The sequence below is a fragment of the Marmota monax genome, unplaced genomic scaffold, assembly GCF_021218885.2.
Source record: "Marmota monax isolate L192 unplaced genomic scaffold, Marmota_monax_Labrador192_F-V1.1 WCK01_AAM20220418_F8-fsc00111, whole genome shotgun sequence".
In the NCBI taxonomy this organism is placed as follows: domain Eukaryota; kingdom Metazoa; phylum Chordata; class Mammalia; order Rodentia; family Sciuridae; genus Marmota; species Marmota monax.
In genome coordinates this window covers 4,546,876-4,566,786 of record NW_026695067.1, presented here as the reverse complement: position 1 = coordinate 4,566,786, position 19,911 = coordinate 4,546,876, and the positions used below count along the sequence as shown (strand labels likewise).

The window sequence follows — 19,911 nt, the reverse complement described above, 5'->3', positions numbered from 1 at the left end:
CCGGGACCCCACGAGCCCTTTCCCTGGTTCTGGGAGGCAGGGCTGCCATTCAAGTTCCAGCTCTGCTCCCAAGCTTGAGGTTTGGCAGATCCCTGCTCCAAGAACAGTGACAGCTTTGAGTTACAGGGTTGAGAAATGGCTGAGAAGTAACTTCCATGTCTCTTATTTCCCTTGAGAAGAATCAGTGGAGGGCTGGACAGGGGCTTAGATTGGACAGCTCCCTGGGTGGGTGAAATAGGGGCATGGCCTGGTGACTCCAGGATGCCAAGGCAGGTGGCACACCCAGAAAACTGAGACAAGGTGGCATCTCAAGGATGCCTTCCCCCCGCTGTCCCCAACTTATGGTTTTGGGCAGCCAGCCTCCCAACCTACTCTTCTCTGGGCTATTATTTGCTCCGGAAGTCCTCTCAGCCTCTTCAGGCTCTGAGATTGCTTTCTGACCTCCACACAGGATTCTGACCCTGAAGGGCTGTGCATGCTGAGTCAGCTCTGCGACCAGTGTCGGGGGAGGCCAGGCAACTTCTTGCGCTCTCTGGCTCTGTTCTCCTGCACAGCACACTGTGTGTGCTTCCAGGGCCATTGGGCCTAATAACGGGAGAGCCTTATTCACAGTCATGCTTGGTGTCAGCATGTAGCTCCAGCCCAGCCCAACCCGACTGTAACAGGCTCCATGGCGACTGCCTTAGCCTGTCATTCAAGGCCTCGGTGATTAGACCCTGCAGCTGCTCCCGCCTCATCTCCCACCACCTGTCCTCAGCACACATGCTGACCGTCCACAACACTCCCCTGGCATGCCAGATGCGTCCCACCTTTACACAGTTGCTCCTGCTGCCTCAGGACAGTACCCCTTCCATACTCCTGAATCATCTGACACACTCCTCCTCATCCTTCAAAACCTACCTCCAGCACTGCGACATCCTCTAGCAGCACACCAAAAACCATGGTGTGAGCATTCAGGAGGACGGCCTCAGACTGTGCCAGCCTGACTCAGAGCCGTGGGGGTGTGGAAAGCACAGCACCCAGTGGGGCTCTGGGAGATAGGGTGTAGGGCTCAGTGGGAGCCATTGTGGGGGACCAAGGAGGCACCTGGACCTTCCTGCAAGGCTGACTTCACGCTTGGGAGTGAGACCTCTCCCCCAGCCAGCTGAGCATGGTTACCAGCATCCTGCAGGCCTCACCCTGATTTCAGCTGAGCCTGGGACTGGCAGTGGGGCAGTCCAGTGAGGAATCTAGAAGCCTGAGACCTGACCCCGTGGACTGAGCACCAACCCAGGGTCTGAGGAAGTGGCTAAGAGTGCAGACTCTGGAACCAGCTCCCCTTCTCAGGAAAGTCCCCTAGCCTCCTTGTGCCTCGTGCTTCACCTCTGTAAAATGGGCATGCTGTAGCAACTTCCTTAAGCTGCTGGAAGGCTGAGGTCAGATTCATCTGTTGGAAGTGTAAAGAACGAGGCCCTGATGAGCACTTGTTATCTGCTGGGTTCAGGCTGGAGAATTGAGGAAAAAACAGCCCAGGAAGATGGGAGAGGCTTTGTCAGCAGAGAGTGAAGCACCTTATCCTGTTAGTGGAGGGACTGCATGGGGGAAGCCACAGAAGCAAGACCCAAGTGGAGCTCTTTATGCCCCCAGAGGTTCTGAGGCTGCGGGAAGTAGGTGGGCCTGGGACAGGAGCTGCGCTCGCTCTTGCTCTACCAGTGAGTTACATCCTCAGCCCTTATAATTTTTTATTCTGAGACAGGGTCTTCTGAGTTGTTGAGGCTGGCCTCAGATGTGTGATCCTCTTGCCTCAGCCTCCCAAGTCGCTGGGATTTCAGGCATTCTCCGCATATCCCTGCTTGGGTAGCTGTACTATGAGGCTGGAGATCATAGGGGACCTTGACAGCCAAGCAGGGCAAAGAAAGTGTGAATAAAGCCCCGATGCTTTGGGATCTCTGTCTTCCTTTGCTCTTCCTACTCTGCCCTGCTTTCTGGGACCCATCCTGAAGGACACTCCCCAGCCCCACAAAGAACCCTCATCTTCACATAGGAATTCTTTGGTGTGTCCCACCATGCTTTAAGAGTCAGGGAAAGGGCCGGGGAGCTCTTCAGCACCCATTTCATAGATGAAACTCCCGAGCTTAGTCTGATCTACCTGGGGCCCACCTGGGCTTCAAGGAATAGGCAGACGTGAGTCGTTCGAGGGTGCAGCTCCCCCTCCCTCTCAGCACCCCACACCTGTTCTATGTCCAGTGATGGACCCCTGAGGATCCGCACAGGTGCCCCTCCTGCCTCTTACTAGAGCAGGCTGGAAGGCAGCCATGTCTGAGGCCTGGCTGGCTCAGAGGATGCCTCCATGTGGTGCATTATTGATGGGGCCTCTAATTGTGCGTTTCCCAAAGTCTACAGGCCTTTGATGAAAAATTCATGGCACGCCCGAGGATGGGAGCAGATTCGATCGATTGGCAGCTCAGCGGGTGCAGGGCTGGGTCCCTCGCGGGGAGGGGTGGCTGAAAGCTGGACTGGAGGGGGCGTGGGTCTGGGTCAGTGTGGCCTTGCTCCCAGGCTCTGGCCCACACCACAGGAAGCAGCAGCCCATTTCTCTGACAGGGAGGGAGTTCCAGGGCAAGATCAGAAGGGTTAGGGTCCCTATCTGGTACACCAGCTGGGCGACTGGCACCATCAGGGAGGGTGGCTCCATGTCAAGTGTTCTTCTCATCTCCCTGGAAGAGTGTTAGTCCCTCCAAAGCCTTCCACGAGCAGCACACAGAGCAGGGAGTGATGTTTGGGGAGTCATTTCCATGTGGCAGGTACTCTGCTCAGAGCTTTATACCCACAACCTCACATGGTCCCCCAACAGCTCCATGAGATGGGTGCAGAGAATGCTCCATTTTACAGAGGGGAAACTGAGGCTCAGAGATGTTAAGTGATCCGTTCAAAGTCCCCAAACTAATGAATAGCAGAGCCCATGGTCTTTCTGCTTTGCCAGGCCAGCTCAAATCTGGGCTCCAGAGCAGGGTGGGGGTTTTTTCCAACGCCTCTGCCCATCCTTCTTACACTAAGAAACCTCGCTAAGAGGGGCTGGGATGGTAGCTCAGTGGTCAGGCACTTGCCCAGCATGTGTGAGGCACTGGGTTCGATCCCGAGCACCACAAAAAATAAACAAATAAAATAAAGGCATTCTGTCCATCTACAATTAAAAATATTTAAAAGAAAGAAACCTCACTCAGGAAAAGTGAATTAAGTGAAAAGTGAGGCCTGCAAATGAAGAGGCAAAACCCTCCAACACTGGCAAGACAGACGCCCCATTGGTGGAGATTCTGACACAGGTAGAGGACTCGGACTGTCCAGTCAGGTTCCGTAACTGTGCCAGCATCAAGGCCCCAGAGAACCCTAAACATTCATTAAGCAAGTAACCAAATATTTATCAAGTTTCAGCTCCAGCCAGGCATCTGCTGGCTCCCCATCCTGAAAGGCTTGGGGCTGAGCTGGCTAGGATGGGCCAAGAGCCCCCACGCCCTCCGGAGGGGTCTCTGCAACCAGGCTGAGGCTGTTCTGCCTTCCTGCCTACGCGTTTCTAGGTGGTGGGCTGGCTTGTTTGGGTTTGTTTTCCCTTTGCTTCCCAGAGAGATCCTTCTAAAAACACCCACCCATGTCTGCTGAACTAAAGAGAAAAGAATTTGTCTGGACCATCAGGAAGGCAGAGCCTGGGAGGCCCTAGGGGCCAGGCGTGGGACCCTGAATCCTACTGCGCAGCTGCAGAGAGGAAAGTGAGCCCAGCTTGAGCAGCTGCGGGAGGGAGGTGCCTGAGAACATGGGGGTGCAGAGAGAGGGAAAACTGAGAGGTAGAGGGTCAGGGATGGAGAGGGCGAGGCTGAGCGGGAAAGAAAAAAGCATGGGGAACCAAGGGCACAAGTGGAGAGGGAAGGGGGAGATGAGTAGGGAGGCTGAGGTGTAGCTAGAGGGCAGGCTGGGGGCAGTCAGAAGCCCGGGGTCCTAAAGGGCCGCCATAGCCCTCCCCAGGAATGAGCCTAGCCTGATTTCAGCCACCCACCCAGGTGCCCCCTCACTCTGGAACAAAGGGGAAGTGGCCCCATGGGCTGCCTGCTTCCAGCTCAGGGCTGGGCTCCATCACTAGGCAGGCACTTGTTGTAGCAACAGTCCCTGGGGACCCAACCCCAGGGAACAAGACTGCTAGCAGCAAAGATGGGGGAGCCAGGGGCCCCACCCCCTCTAGCCCCTAAAGCTGCTCTGGACCTGGTTGACAGCCGCTCTGTAAGTCTGCCCCCACACCCACTTTTCCTGGGAGATGAGTCTGTTCACCTAGCAGGCAGGTATGTAGGGGTGTGTTGCCAGGCAACCACTAGAGGTATTCCTGGAGCCTTGTACAAGTGAGAGGCAAGGAGGCAGGAGACCAAGGCACTGGCTTCTAGATGTCTACAGTCACAGGAACCTTCTGCAGAACCCCTAGCCCCAACCAGGGCCTCTTGAGCCCACAGCCAGAATCCAGAGAGGGAAGAGAGCAAGATTTCTGGGGAAATCACCTTAAGTGACCCTTGTTTCTTGCTAACTGAGCCCTGACTCTGGCATCTTGGAGGTCCAGCCCCACATCCCAGTCTGGGCTAGCCTGGGAGGGTTTGCTGATAGCACAGACATGGTATAGGGCTGTGAGGAAGAGTGGAGGTGGCAGATGGAAGCATTCAAGAAGAAGCAGATTAGTCCCAGGCTGTGGGCTTGGGTGATAACAATCTTTTAAATTCAGGACCCCATTCCCAAAGTATTTCTTCTTCTACACCCAGTAGGTGTCATCTCCCTAGAGGCAGATGAGGGCCTACGGAGTGGCAAGGGCCTTTCTGAAGGTCATCCAACAGCTATGGGCAGAAGTGAGATTAGAACCCAGGTTCTGGACCCCTGCCCACACTCCCCCCTTCGACACACACACCACAAGAAGCAAGCAATCAGAGGCATCCAGACTTTAACCAGGGGGTATTCTGGTAAGAGGTGACCAGGGGGAAGGGTTCTTTGTGGAAGACTGAACAGAGCCACTTTGGGGAGGAGTCTATTCCCTCCCAGCCCCCTGGATGAGCACCCAAATGTCCTTGGACTGGAAACAAGGGCCAGCCCCAAGTTTCTATCAGCAGAGGGAAGGCTCTGAGCCACATACCAGAGGAGGAGTTGATAGCTGAGCTTTGATAAAGGTTTGATAGTTGAGCTTTGAGGGGGGTTTTCCGGAGGAGATATTCCTAGAGGATTGGGGTCCAGAGTGGAGCCTTATAGATTAGGCAGGGTTGAGAGAGGCCTAGGGAAATGGGAATGGGAAGCCAGTATCTTTCAGGAAGCCCCACCCCTATGATCACCCCAGCCTCAGCCCCATTGTCCAGGCCTGGTCCAATTAGCCTGCCTGGCTCCTGCAGGGGCCAATTAGACAGGGACTGGGGTCAGCTGCCGGCCAAGGCCCCGCCGCCCCTCACCCCTTGGAGCTTCACCAAGCCAAGCACAAAAGCTTTCTAGACACCATCTCTGCTGCTGCAGGAAGGGAAAGAAAGAACAGGAAAAAAGGGAAAATTCATTCCTTTTGTTTCTTTGCTGTAACCTTGGGCCAAACAAAGAGGCAACTGCCTCCCCCTCCCTGGGAGCGTGGCTTCCATAGAGCAGGGGAACCTGTTTTAAACAGCAAAGTGCACAGATTTATAGTGGCTGGGAGGCCCAGCTGATGTCCAAAGGAAATAATTTCAGAAGCAGGACTTGGGGTGAGGAGGGCCCTAGTTCTAGAACATTCTGTGACTCCTGACTGTTCTCTGTTCAGAAGCAGAGCTCCCAAGCCTGGCACTCCAGGTACCACTTCCCCAGCTGACCCCACAGGCGAAGCCTGCTCCAACTCTCTAGCCAGAGAGATCTATGTGCTTTTCTGATCTACCCCCCAAAGTTCAGGCCTGTGCTGGCCTCCATATCTGTGCTCAAGCCATTTGCCCACTTCAAATACCACCCAGTCCAGTCAAATCTTACCTCTGCTTCAAAGACCTGGCTCCAGCCTCTCCCCTGCCCTTTGCCTCCTAGTTACACTTCCATGTGTCCTGTGGCGAGTCCCCACCTTCCTACTGGCAGCTCTCTGAGGACAAGTTCTCCCCTCTCCAACAGAGCTGAGCTTAGTGCAAACCCTGGCTGCCAGACCTTACTGGGGCAGAGGTGGAAGGGAGAATATAACAATACACAGCCCAGAATGGGCTTGGGGAGCTGGGACCACCTTGTGGTAGAAAGTAGAGCAAAGACCACCAGTGCCACGCTTCCCCCAGATTCTCACTCTCTGGCCAAGGTCCCATCCCAGAGACCGCCCTGGCCAAACTCTGCAGCCCTGCTCTCTGGAACAGGGTCTCTGCCGCAGGGCCACACCCTATGCCTGATTCAGCTTGGCCTCAGTGTCCCCCCCAACAGGGGCTCACAGACCTCCCTTGCCTGCCCTCTGGTGGTAATTAAGTTCAAAAGGGAATGGAGGGAAAGAAAGAGGCTTGCTCACTCCATTCTTTTGTCATATTGTCCCACACTGGGTAGAAGGAGAGCTTGGCTGGGTGGACAGGAGCCAAGGACAGAAGGGCCAAGGTTCAGGTGACATCATCCTGGAAGTTCCTCTGAGTAAGGGGACTGCTTAGCCACAGTGAGCTTCAACCCCTGGGACATAATGATCTCATCTAATCTTCAGTCACAACCCCCATTGACTCCCAGGCTTTGCTGGGACAGACCATTGGGACTGGGCTTTTGCTCCCAGCTCCTTGATCTTGGGACAAGGGTGGGAATGAGGTCAGCACCAATTTGTGTAAACTGAACATTTCCTTTGGGGACAGGGCAGAGATTGAACCCAGGGACACTTAAGCACTGCGCCTCATCCCCAGACCTTTTTAATTTTGAGACAGGGTCTTGCTAAGTTGCTGAGAGCCTCATTAAGTTGCTGAAGTTGGTTTTGAACTTGCTATTCTCCTGCCTCAGCCTCTGGAGCCACTAGGACTGGAAGTATGCACCACTGCACTAGGTTCTGTTTTATTTTAAAGAAATATGGTTAATTTCCTTATTTTTTTCTCTTTTTTCATTTTTATTGGTATATTACAATTGTACATATTTTAGGATTTGTTGGTACATATTCATAATGCACACAATATGGTAATATAATTTGGCCAATATCACTCCCCTGCACTCCCCTCTCCCTCCCCACGTCCTCCCCGCTGGTCCCTTCCCTCTATTGATCACCCTTTGATTTTCATGAGATACCCTCCCCCCATATCTTCCTTTTCCTTTTTCCTCTCTGGTTTCCACATATGAGAGAAAACATAACAACCCTTGACCTTCTGAGTTTGGCTTATTTCACTTAACATAATGATCTTTATTTCCATTCATTTTCCTGCAGATGACATAATTTCATTTTTCCTTATGGCTGAATAAAACTCCATTGTGTATATATACACCACATTTTCTCTAGTCATTCATCTGTTGATGGACAGATTCATTCCCTTTAAAGGTGTTGAAAAACTTAGTCTAGCAAAAGTGGCTTCTTTGACATCCTGAGGGCTGGACTGCCAGGAGCAGCACCTTGGCCAGTGCTTTGTCTGAGAAAGGCAGACAGGTAGACAGGTGCGCCCAGGAGCTGGAAGGAAGTTTGTAGCTGGTGTCCAGCAGATGGGAGATGCCAAGCTGGAGTGGCTCAGGGGTGGCTGCTGGTCAGAGGAGGTAAAGCTTCAAAGACAGAAAGGGGCCTAGGGAGCCTAGGCACAGGGCTCAGTTCTGAAAGGAGGTCTAATTGTGCTGTTCCTGATTCCTTGAAGTTCAAAGATGGAAATTTATTATGAAGGGCTTTGTCCAAGAGGCCAGGGAAAATGTTCTAGTATCTATTGCTACATAGTAAATCACCTCCAAAACTTGGTAACTTAATCATTTTTCCTTTTACCATTACATCTCACAGTGCTGTGGGTCAGGCACTAGTCAAGACACAGCAGGAAGGGCTCCTCTCTACTCCAAGTTGTCCAGGTTTTCAACCAGGGTGACTTAAAGGGCAGGGCTAGAACAGATGGGGACCAGGTGCACATGCACATGGCTCTTTCCCACACGGTTAGTTGGGCTTCCTTATAGCATGGTGATCTTGGAGACACAGGACTTCTCCCTGGGGAAAGAACAGTATTCTGGGAGGGAAGGGGAAGCTGCAAGGCCAGTGATGAGGGAAGGGGGCTTAGACTCCACCTCTCAATGAGAAGGAGTAACAGCATTTTCCACCATCTTCTGACCACCACAGAAGAAGGGCATGTTTTGAGGCAACACAAAGAAAATCCAACTGAAAAGGAAGGCAGAGAACTAGGAGGCCTGCCTAAAGAAGGAGGCTGCAGAGAGCAGACTGGAGAGCCAGGAGGGTGGCAGGGGAAGTGCCCTCTCTGGGCAGAGGAAATACATGTAGAGAGGGTGGGTACACCACATGAGCTGGTTGATCAGGAGCAGAGGGATATCATGAGGAAGTAGAATTGCCTCTCTGCCTTGTTTAGTGTCAAGACCTGGCCAGGCCCAAGGGCAGGACTCTTTCTGACTCAGAAAAGCAGCCACCATAAATTCTAAGGGCACCTCATAGACCTGAGAGGATGGGATGGCTCATGGGCTGTATGGACATGCCTTCCCTCTCCAGTGGGCATCTTGGCTAGAAGTAACCTCAGTCCCTGGTGAAAGGAGAAAGTCAAGTGGCATCTTACCTATCACTTTGGACATGGTAGTTCTAGTCCCCCCAACACTGGGCTCCACAGGACACTCCCTCCGCAAATGCCTAGAGACTAAGTCCAGGCACAGTTAAGCCCCTCATGTATGAGGCAATGTTGACCAGACCACCTGGCCTTCTGGCCCCAGGGCCAGCTCCCTGCTCAGCAAAGTTGAGTGGAAATGCCTCTCTTTCAGACTCATTCCAATCACAGGGCAAAAACAAAACAAATAAACCATAGGGCCTGGTCGGTAAACAGACATTCAACAAAGGGTAGGTATGTCATTAAGGCACTCCAGGGCTTCCTACACAGAGAACATGTGCTAGGTAGATAGAATTTTGTCTGGTTTGCAAAGATTTAGGCTGTGCCTTAGGCACCTGCTGCTGCTCAGGCGGGAAGAGTTGGGGTAACTTCAAGATGGGTCTTATCCCAAACCCCTTCCTTCCACACTCATCCCTGGGGCTGGTACAAGGCAGAGAACCCAGCTGAGGTTCAGGATGCACTGTGTGACCTCAGGCAAGTCACTGCACCTCTCTGGTGTTCATGGATGGTTCTTAACAGAAGGCATCCCTTAGAACCTCTAAATGGGAGTTCCAGGGCAGGAAGTCTGGGAAGGCCAGCTGCATCCCCTGGAGAGGGACGTGTGTGCTGGGGGCTGGAGAGTGAGACCCTCCCCACCCAGTACACACATTCCTCTGCAACCTTAACTGTGGGGCTTGCCTCAGGGGGCCTCAGTTTTGAGACTGAAGGCTGGAGCCCAGCATCCGTGGGAGGCTGCTGCCCTCTGCCGGCTGAAGAGGCTAATCACATACAAGTGACCTGAGCCTCCAGTGTGGATTTGGGGGCCTGGAGACACAGAGGTTGGCTGCCTAGGGAAGGGCAAAGAAGGGGAGAGGGTGTGTTCCCAGCCCAGAAAACCCAGCGGCCTGGCGCAGCCTCATGCCCACCCCCTGTGCCCACTCCAGCCTCCTTTAGGAAGCTCTCTGCACTCTGGCTTGGCCAGCCTGCTCCCGCCCCCTTTCCTCCTACCTCTCTGGCAATTGCCCCATCTTGAGGGCTCCTAACCCTCCTTCACCTCCCCCCCGCCCAATTCTGAAGATCTGCTCCCTTCCCCAAGACTCCAATGTCACTTCCTGGGGGCTTGTCTTCCCACCTCTTAGCCCTCTACCCCTGCACACCCTCTGCTGTGCCCAGTCCTCATGGGCAGCCCCTTCCCCCATCTCCATGCCCAATGCCTCTGCCCAGTGAGGGTCCCTTTGTGTCTCACCCTGCACATTGCTCTTGGCCTTCGTCTCCCCTGTCTGTCCTTAGTTCTGGGCATCCAGAAGGGTCTTAGCCCACCCTGTCTGGCTTTGGCCTTTGGTCAGCCTGCAAGATGGAGACCTGCCCTCTTTGGCCTGTCCTGCTGCTTCTCCAGTCGCATCACCTCCCCTTCCCACACTCTGCCCTCCAGTAGCTCACCTGCTTTGTCCATCGTCACACATTCCCACATCTTTGCCTTTGCCATGGTCTTTCCACCTGGGAGCCCTCAACCCCCACCCCCCACATAACACCTACTCATCCAAGAGCCAGCTCAGGTCATCGCCACCTCCAGGAAGCAGAGCCTCCTCTAACCCCCTCTGTTATAGATACTTCCTACCATCTCTCAGTGTAGAGAGAAGACGACTGCAGGCAGGGAAATTCTGGGCTCAACTGTGCTCCATGGCACAGACCTGGCACTCAGTGGCACTCTTTAAGTGTTGATCCCGTTTATTGTGCTGCTTCTGATGTAGGCACTATAACTGAATCTCTGAAACCTTGAGAATGCTATTACCAGTCTCAGTTTCCTCATCTGCACACTGAGGGCATACGGGTCCTTCTGCTCAACATGGTTGGTAGTGGCCACAGGTATATTTGAAAGCCCCCACTTGGTAATGGGCCTTAGATTCTGCCATAGAGCTTCTTATTTGGGAGGGAGGGAGTTAAGCATTGTCCTCTTCAGGCTCTTGTAAGAGATAATCCCTTCCCTTCAACCTCATTGGAAACTGGGCTTTGGAGCCTGTAAAATGGGTGTAATCCCATGAACATACTTTTTGTACCCAGTGCCCCAGGGCTATTATAAGAATAATTTTTTTAAAAAAAATCATTGATGGTGCACACCTGTAATCCCAGTGACTCTGGAAGCTGAGGCAGGAGGATCTCAAGTTCAAAGCCAGCCTCAGCAACTTAGCAAGGCCCTAAGCAACTCAGCAAGACCCTGTCTTTAAATAAAATATTTTAAAAGGCTGGGGATGTGGCTCAGTGGTTAAGTGCCACCGGGTTCAATCCCTGGTACAAAAAAAAAATCATTCAAAAGGGCTCATTCAAAAGGGAGGCACCTAGGAGCCAGCTCATCTCATGTCCCATCACTCTAGAGTAACCTTGAAGGAAGTGATTTTCCCATCCCACATGAGGACAGCAGGCTCAGAGGACAGCTGCCACCTTTTCAGAGCCAAAGAAGTGGTATCAGTGTGGCAAAGGCTGCTAGCACTCAGTGGCCACTGACCAGCTTAAATTGGGGCCTCTGCCATTTCTCCTCTCAGCAAGCTCTGAGGGTTGGGGTCCTGGTCATGGGGGTGTCAGTGGGTAAGGTAGGTGCAGTGGGTGCTCCAGGATCAGGCATGATGGCTTTGGATTTTAGGGTCATTAACCCTGCCTCAGCCTCCCAAGCAGCTGGGATTACAGGTGTGTGCCACCGCTCCCAGCTCCCTCATGTTCGTTTCATTTCACAATGTGCCAGCCCAGAGAGAAGTCAGCCGCACCCCCAGCAGACTGACATCTGGGGAAGAAAGGGAGCAGACGGCTCAGTGGGCTGGACCACAGGGAGAATCTGGGACATGGTGTCCTGTGTGATCTCAAGGCTAAGCTGTGACGCAGAGCATGGCCCTGAAGGCCAACCTGGCTCCAGGCTGTAGGGAGAGGTCAGGGCTGCCCTGTGGGCTGTGGCCTCCCAACTCAGCTGGGTTGCCCAAGATCCTCTGCTCAGCTGAGGAGGATGGGCCAGGCAGGGTAGTGAGCCAAGGCCAAGGGGCCACTCTCCAGCAGGCTCCATCTGGCTGAGGGGGAGCTCCCCCCGCCAGAAGCCCAGCTCTTACTCTGTCACTTCCTTTCTTGCTCTGGGTCTCAACTTTCTTCATCTGTCAAAGGGGTGTTAATTATTACACAGCTCTGCTTAACCAACCCCCCACCCCCACCCCAGACTGGAGTTGGAGAACAGTGGGCTCTTAGAGAGGACACTTCCCTGAATGAATCAGACTCAAGGGGTGGGCCAAGAGGCTGGCAGCCCTTCCTCCCGGGACTCTGCCATCCGTACACAACACACACACCAAGTTCTGGATGGGAGCATCTCAATTTCCTTCATGCTCATTTTTTTTTTGATACGGGGGATTGAATTCGGGGGCACTTAACCATTGAGGCATGTCCTCACTCCTTTTTTTTCATATTTATTTTTTAGTTGTAGTTGGACACAATACCTTTATTTTATTTATTTATTTTTATGTGGTGCTGAGGATCGAACCCAAGGCCTCGCACGTGCGAGGTGAGCGCTCTACCGTTGAGCCACAGCCCCAGCACCCCAAAAAATACTTTTTGTATTTTATCTAGAGACAGGATCTCATTGAGTTGCTCAAGACCTCACTAGGTTGCTGAGGCGGGCTTTGAACTCAGTATCCTCCTGCCTCAGCCTCCCAAGCAGCTCGGATTATAGGTGTGTGCCACCACTCCCAGCTCCCTCATGTTCTTTTCATTTCACAACAGAGAATAGCCATCTCTGTGTTGGCACAATTAATTTTAGGCCATTCTTTGTGATTACTGCCTATAGAATAGAAGCTAAGCAGACCTAAGCTGAACTGCAATGAGCATCCTTGAACAGCGTGTGTGTGTGTGTGTGTGTGAAGGAGAAAACCCTAAAATCCAAGAAACCTATTTGGATGCTGTTGTAATTGTCCAGAGCAGACATGATAAGAGGTTGGACCAGACCTGGGAAAGAATGGAGGAGAGTGATTTCTTTTGCTGAAATGTGATGGGCCTTCTCCAGCCAGTGTACTGGGCCTCCAAACCCCTGTCAGTCATGAGCTGCCATAAACTGAAGACTTAGATCTCAGCAGAGGAGTGGGCACAGGAGGATGGGGAGCAAGGGTCTGACTAAACATCCATAAAACCAAAAGGGGATGGGATAAGAACAGTACCTCCAAATGAGAGATGGCTGGACAGGGACCAAGCCAGGGGCTTCGCACACCGACTCCAAGGCTCACAGCAAAGCCAGGTATCTCTCATATGAGGACTCTCAAGCTCAGGAAGTTCTGAGCTACACAATCTGTCAGTAGCCATATTGGGCTTCCAATCTGGACCTGGCCACAAATTTTGTCTGTGTGCAGTCCCTGGGCTGAACATCCGGGTTAACATGCTGACTGGGGACACCAGATGGGCAGATCTAGAGAAGCCAAGACCTGGAATACAGCAGGAGCAGGTGCTAGGGAGATAGACCCAGCACTCATAACAGTTAGAGGGAGTCCGGCCAGAAAGCTAGACAGTAGCAGGTGACAAGTGGTGTCTGATGATCCCCTGTGTCTGAGGACTCCTCCCCCAGAAGACAGTGGCCTCCAGCAGCAGGTGGAAGGCAATGGCTGGGAAGCCAGGCCATATCCCCAAGCAGCAGGGGGCCCAGGTGGGAGTTGGGGAAAATCTGCTTGCTGGGGGTTTGGGAGCCTGCAGGCCCATAAGCTCCCACCCCATGGGCAAGGCCTCCTATAGCTTCAGGAAGCCCACAGGCCACCAGGGCTCAGCAAACTTCCCTTCCCAACCCAGTTCTACTTCCTCTATCTGGACACTTCTGGTTTTATGCATTTAGATTTTGTGCTTCTTAGGTTTAAGAATCTCCATAGTTTTTAAAATAAATAATAGTAAGTAAGCAATTTCTGATTATAAAGCAAATATATACAAATATATCTTATTAATTTTTCATGTGCATATTTGGGCAGACATGAAAGTATTTCCAAATTGGGATCAGAAAAATAATTCTTGTTTATAGCTTGATTTTATCACTTCTCATTATAGCGGGAGGTATTCATGGGTGGGAGCCTCATGGCAGGGTTGCACAGTGCTTAAGAGCAGACTCAAGGGCCAACAGGCCTGGATTTCAGATGCTGGCTCAGCCATACATTCGTTTTATCACTGAGCAGGTTATTTACCTTTCTGAGCCTTGATTTTCTCACTGGTAACAGTATGCCTCATAGGCTTACATGAGGGAGGCCACATAAAACACTTAGAAGGAGACCTAGAACATAGTAGATGCTCAACAAACCTCAGATATGAGGGTTATTGTTATTTCTGACCTCTTAACTGTGTCTGCTTCCTGGCCTCACATCTTGTAGCTGGATTTTGACCTTGACCCTGACCTCATCTGAGTCTTCCAGTCCTGCCTTGTGTCCCTTCCTGAATGCTAGGCTAGTTGGGGAGCTGGTGTCAGGGTTAGTTCCGAAGTAGCACTTAGTGTGATTTCTAAGAGGCTCTTCCCTGGGGTCAGCAATATAAGGGGAAAGGAAGAGGGAGGAGGCAAAGGAGTGGTTATTATTTGGCCAGACTCTGGAAACATGACCCTGATCCTTTCAAGTCTGCTGCCCATTGGCTTTCTCATCTGGTGTCTGAGCCTTGGGTTTCTCCCTGAGCTGGCATCACAGGAATTGATGTGGCCCCTGGGAAAGCACATTAGTGCAGCATCCCTAATGCAGCCAGAAAGGATAGGGAGCAAGTCATAACCAGCCCCCAAGGGAGATGCTAAAAACTTGGAGTCGCAGGTTGGGGCTCATGTGGCTCATGGGCCTTGAAATTGCCCCACTGACTCCCAAATAAAGGCATATATGTGGGGTGGAAGCTTCTGTGGGGCCGGAGACTCAGATCTAGACTCTGGCATCCACAGGAGATGAACAGCTACCAGCGGGCCATGCAGAAGATGGCAGAGGACATCCTGTTACTGCGCAAACAGGCCAGCAACTTAGAGTGGGAGAACCGGAGGCTGAGAAGCCACCTGACCCAGCAGGAAGTAGAAGAGGGGCAGACCAAAGATGAAGCCTCAGACCTGGGTGAGGATGTACAGGCCACTAAAGGCATCCAGAATCCTGTCTGGGCCAAGGCTCTGGATTGGAGATAGGGTGGTGGGAAGTTTTTCCCAGATACGCATGCAGCTGGACTTGAGCTAGCAAGACTGCCCCGCACACGCCACCCACAGACACTCAAAGGGTCCCTGCCCAGCTGGTCTTCTCGGGGGGTGGGAGATGGAGTATCCAGTCTGGTTGCAAGCCCCCAATTATGCTGATCTGAGCTAAGAGAGGCTCCACCCTGAGCCAGCTCCCTGCCCGTCCCAGCAATGTCTGTGAAGGAGAAGCTGCTGCTGAAGGAGCTGGACATGAGGAAGCTGAGGGACAAAGTGCAGCATCTGCAGAACGAGCTGATCCGGGTGAGCTTAGGCTTTCGGAGCAGAGCAGGAGGGAGTTGGGTGGCAGCATCAGGAGACATGTCCTGAGCAGAAGATGCGTTGAGGGAAGAATGACCAGTCCACAGAGGATTCAGCAGGGGGCTGGGTGGACCCCCTCTGCCAAGAGTGACTCCCAGGCACCCATTCTCCCCCTTCCCTCCCTGCACAGAAAAATGATAGAGAGAAGGAGTTGCTCCTCCTGTGCCAGGCTCAGAATCTCCAGGACGCGAAGCTGAGGCGGTACCAGGACAAGCTGATAAAGATGAAGGCGCTGGAAGAGACTGTGAGGCACCAGGAGAAGGCAGGTGCAGGGGTTGCCAGCTGAGGGCCTTCAGATGGGAAGGTGTGGCACCCCCAGGCTAGCCCAGCCTCCGTGCTCTGCCTGCCAGGTGATCCAGAAGATGGAGCAGGTACTAGAGGACAGGCTACGGGACAGAAAAGAAACCCCACCACCCAACAAGCTGCAGAAGAAACCCAACCCTGGTAAGTCTGCACCCCTAAGTGGATGTGAGTGAATTGACTCCCCAGATTTTGCCCCACCCCTGGAGCTCCTCCTTCAAAGTCCCCTGAGCTTAAGGAGAATCTGCAAAGAGAGACCATGCTCGGTTGTGTCCGTGGGCCTGAGATACCCAGGATGAAGTCCCCCCCCTGCCGCTCACTCAGGTACTGGGCACTTCCAGAATGCCCTGAGCTATCTCCTCCTGCCAGGGAGCCTCTTAGGGCAAGACAGGACACTGTGTGAGTCAGGCCATCGATGGGAGAATCCTTGCTAACTAGGAGCACTAGGACTTCCCCCAAAGAGGGCTCCCTGGGACATCAGTTCCCAACTCCTTAACCTCAAAACCCTTTGAATTATTTCCCCATCTCTCCACATCCTCAAAGATTCTGCCTCTGCAAAGCAAATAAACAAAAAGACTTTGAGAATCCATGATCTCTTTTCCCCACTGGTGCTAATCAGAGCCACAAATCAGAGATGGCTCTGATGAATAAGAAAGAATGAGGTGACTCCATATCAGACCTGTCCAAAGCAAGAGATTACCCCGTACTGCCTCTGTAGACTCCCAGGACAGAATGGAACAAAACGCTGGGACATGGAGGCAAGACAGCCCATCTCACGAACACCTGTGTCCCATGTTCACAGCCTTCCCTTTGCTCTCAGGTCCTGGCCTTCCCCTGAGTTCTACAAGAGAGAACCTGCCTATTGATGTTTATTCAGTGCTACTGTCAGAAAACACAAGGCTACGGGAAGAGCTGGAAAAGAACCGCCACCAGACGGGCCCCATCATTCTACAGCAGCAGGCCCTGCCGGTAAGAGCCACCAGTACAGGCTTGGCCATGACCCACTTGCGCCAGTCACCAGGTGTCCGGTAGTCACCCACAGCACTGTCACAAGTTGATGATTAAGACCAGGAGGCTAGGCTTCCCACTTTGCGCATGATCCTGGCATATTCTGGAACGTGAGCTCTCAGGCCTTGCTCTTTTTTCTCCTGGGAATGCATGTATCTGAAAACTTCTACCATACCTACATCCTGGGAGAAAGCAAGCCCCTGACCGATCCCTAACTCCTTTTGCGACATGGCTTGCTTCCACTGATCCCAGTATTTCCTGGGATTGGTGCAACCTTGGAGAGTCCTTTTCCCCATCCCAGGTGGATCCTGGGGAGTTGGGAGCAGGTGGAAACTTGGCAGAGAGGCTGCGAGAGACAGATGGCCCAGGCCACTCCAAGTGCACAGAGACCTTGCCCGCACAGGTGGGTGTCCCAGGGCCTAGAGATGCCTAGTCCCCCTCCACTTCCCAGGTGGTTCCAGGTGTTCCCCACTGAAAATGGAATTATAGTCAGGGTGGGGTGCACACAGGAGAGTGATTCTCTTCATCCCAGGACTTGCAGGAGGTGAGTTCTATTTGGGAACCCTGATGCACAGACATTCAGGTAAAGTGTGGGGGTTGGGGAGCCCTCCCTTCACAGATGTTTTCCCCCTATCAAAAGATTCCCTGCTGAACTGTCTTCTGTGCATTCATGGGAGCCGCTTGATTCATTTCACACTTGAAAATTGATTCGTAATAACTTCAGATGCCCCAAATCATGGAAGAAATAGCTATGAAAAAAAGCACACACCCAGCCTATGCTGAACTTCAGGAGGAGGGTCGGGTCCAGGGGCCCACGTCTGAGGCTCTGTGTGGGGAGCTGGTTGGAACTCAAACCTGGCTGGATTCTCCTTCAGTGCCTTGCTGCTTCCTGAGCTCACCTCACAAGCTGGGGCCTTGATGAGTTTTTTGCTTTGCCCATAGGATCTTCTTGCCAGTAATTCAGATAAATTTAATCTCCTGGCTAAGCTGGAACGGGCTCAGAGCCGGATCTTGTCCCTGGAAAGCCAGGTGGGTGAGGTGCAGGGGTTGATGAGGCTACGCAGGCTCTCTGATCAGTGTGTGGCCAGGATGAGTGCTCAGTGTGTGGCCAGGATCTAGGGTCAGTATATGACCAGCATCAGAGCCCAGTGTGCAGCCATGGTCAGAGTGAAGGCCCAGTGTGAACCCCAAGTCAGGACTCACTCAGTATGTTGTTGGGATACAGAGAAGGTATCTGTCCCTCTCGCTGTCCCTTCTACCCCTGAAGTCTCTTTCCCAGAGCTTGGCTTTCTGCTCAGAGAAAATGCTCGGGGTCTGGCTGTCCTGGGTCTCAAGGATAGGCCCTACTGCCCACTGGTTCTCCAGCTGCCCTCTTCATGTCTGCAGTTAGAGGACTCAGCTCGACGCTGGGGGCGAGAAAAACAGGACTTGGCCACACGGCTACAGGAGCAAGAACACGGCTTTGGGCCCCCCTCAGAACCTATCATCGTAAACCAGCCTGTAAGTGACCCCTTCAGAGGAGCTCGTGGGGGCTCAAGTGTAGACCAGCTCCTGGGCTGAGCGTCAGAAGTCCTGGGCTAAAGTTCCTGCTCTGTTCCCAACAGAAGCCCTTGTGTGGCCTCAGTTTCCCCATCTGTCTAGGGGAATAGAAACCCCAGCCAAAACTACCCCTTCCCCAACAGATTGTTGTGAAATTCAAGGAGGAGATGACTAGGGATAAGGAGCAGCCCATGTGGGCATTTCTGCAATATCCTGGCACTGCCAATACTCTAGGACTGTTTTGTTTTGTTTTTGTGGTACCAGGGATTTAGCCCAAGGGCACTTTATCACTGAACTACATTCTCAGCCCTTTTTAAAGTTTTATTTTGAGATGGGAGTCTCGCTAAGTTGCTGAGGCTGGCCTCAAACTTATGATCCTCCTGCTTCAGCCTCCTGAGTCACTGAGATTACAGGCTGTGTCCCCATACCTGGTTGTCTAGGACTGGTTTTGCTCATGGACAGAGTACCTTGTACCCCTACACCCACCCAATTCCCAGTCCCAAGGTTCTTCCTCCCATCAGCCACCCTTTTGGAGTAATCATAATGCTGCTGTAGGCTCCCAAGGCCTACTCACAGATGTCCCTCAAGCTTAGCTCTAGGGACACTGGCCCCCAAAACCAAGATCCTGATTTCTTCTGCTCTTGAACCATATGTTCTTTGCTCCTGGCTGAGGCTCCACAGCTCCTGAGAAGGACCTGAGAATGGGACTGACAGGGAACACAGGACCACCTTTGAAACTCACCTGAGCCCTGCAGACTTAGGTGTTCCATGCTGTGATCAAATGGGTCTAGAAATCTTTGGGAAGTCACAGCCCACTGGGTTTTGGATCCTTGCCTTATCAGGCAAGATGCCCTAGAACAGATTACCCCTGGGGATAGAAGTATACTCACTGGACGTGCTTTGCCTACCACAGAATGGCTCAACCAACTCCAGGGATCTCAGGCGGCCCTCTAAGCTGGAGACTGCACAGCCCAACCAAGACAAGCAGCTCAACAGGCCCTCGAACCACCAGAATATCTCCAACTCCCAGCAGGCCTGAGCCTTCCCGCATGCTGAGGAGTCTCACCCCACCCCTCAAAGATGACTTTATTAAATGTTGTACCTCAGTGAGCTTTCGCCTCTTTCCTGAAGCAAGGTAGCCTGGGGCCTCCACTTCTTCCTCCCAGACCCCACTCTGGCCCTAAGCCCTCCCTCTGCGGCAGCCATATAACCTCCAGCCTGATGTAGGAGCTGGCATCTTCAGAAAGCCAAAGGCCATAATGAACCCCGGAGGGTGGTGAGAAGAAACACCAGGGAGGTAGGACCCTCCTGAACTGCCAGAGGAAGTGAGGCCACTGGAAACCAGCTCTGTTTGCAGACAAGAGGAAGACAGGGACTTCCCACCTGCCCAAGTATCTATTCTGTCAGAAATCCTTTTTTTTTTTTTTTTTTTCTTTTTTTGAGTTTGGTTCATCAGATGCTTAGGGAAGGGGAAAAACTTGAAGTCCTCCTGTCAACTAGGGCGAGACTGAGCTGGCTAGATTATGTCCAAATGCAGCCAGAGATGGGAAAGCATACAGGACTCAGGAAGGAGTCCTCATAGAGTCAACAGGCCCAGGTTCTGGCCACAAGCATTTTGGGTAATCTTGGATGACTTGAACCTCTCAGAACTTCAGTTTCTTCATCTATCTCAGGCAGATCTGGACATCTTTGGTGGTGAGGCCATTTCCAACACTGACATTTTTATGAGTTAAATATGACTCCAGCCCAGAGAAGAGAAAGGAATCAAGAAGGAGACAAATAGCCAAGAGGGAAGAGGTGGGAAAGACAAAAAGACTATAAGTGTGGACCCGAAAGTAC

The 19,911-nt window shown here is 52.5% G+C and overlaps 1 protein-coding gene across 2 annotated transcripts; it reads left to right on the top strand.

Moving 5' to 3' along the window:
* Positions 1–4,160: 4,160 nt before the first annotated feature.
* On the top strand, positions 4,161–19,182 carry Ccdc33 (coiled-coil domain containing 33). 2 transcript variants are annotated; one of them, XM_046427847.2, is made up of 10 exons: positions 4,161–4,248; positions 14,632–14,794; positions 15,077–15,168; positions 15,356–15,487; positions 15,576–15,669; positions 16,346–16,494; positions 16,835–16,936; positions 17,476–17,562; positions 17,920–18,033; positions 18,986–19,182. In XM_046427847.2, the coding sequence occupies exons 1-10, from the start codon at positions 4,180–4,182 to the stop codon at positions 19,109–19,111; spliced, it is 1,128 nt and encodes a 375-aa protein (XP_046283803.1). In that variant the 5' UTR covers positions 4,161–4,179; the 3' UTR covers positions 19,112–19,182. The 2 variants fall into 2 exon arrangements, with proteins under 2 accessions (XP_046283803.1, XP_058429791.1); XM_058573808.1 differs by lacking the exon at positions 16,835–16,936.
* Positions 19,183–19,911: the final 729 nt, after the last annotated feature.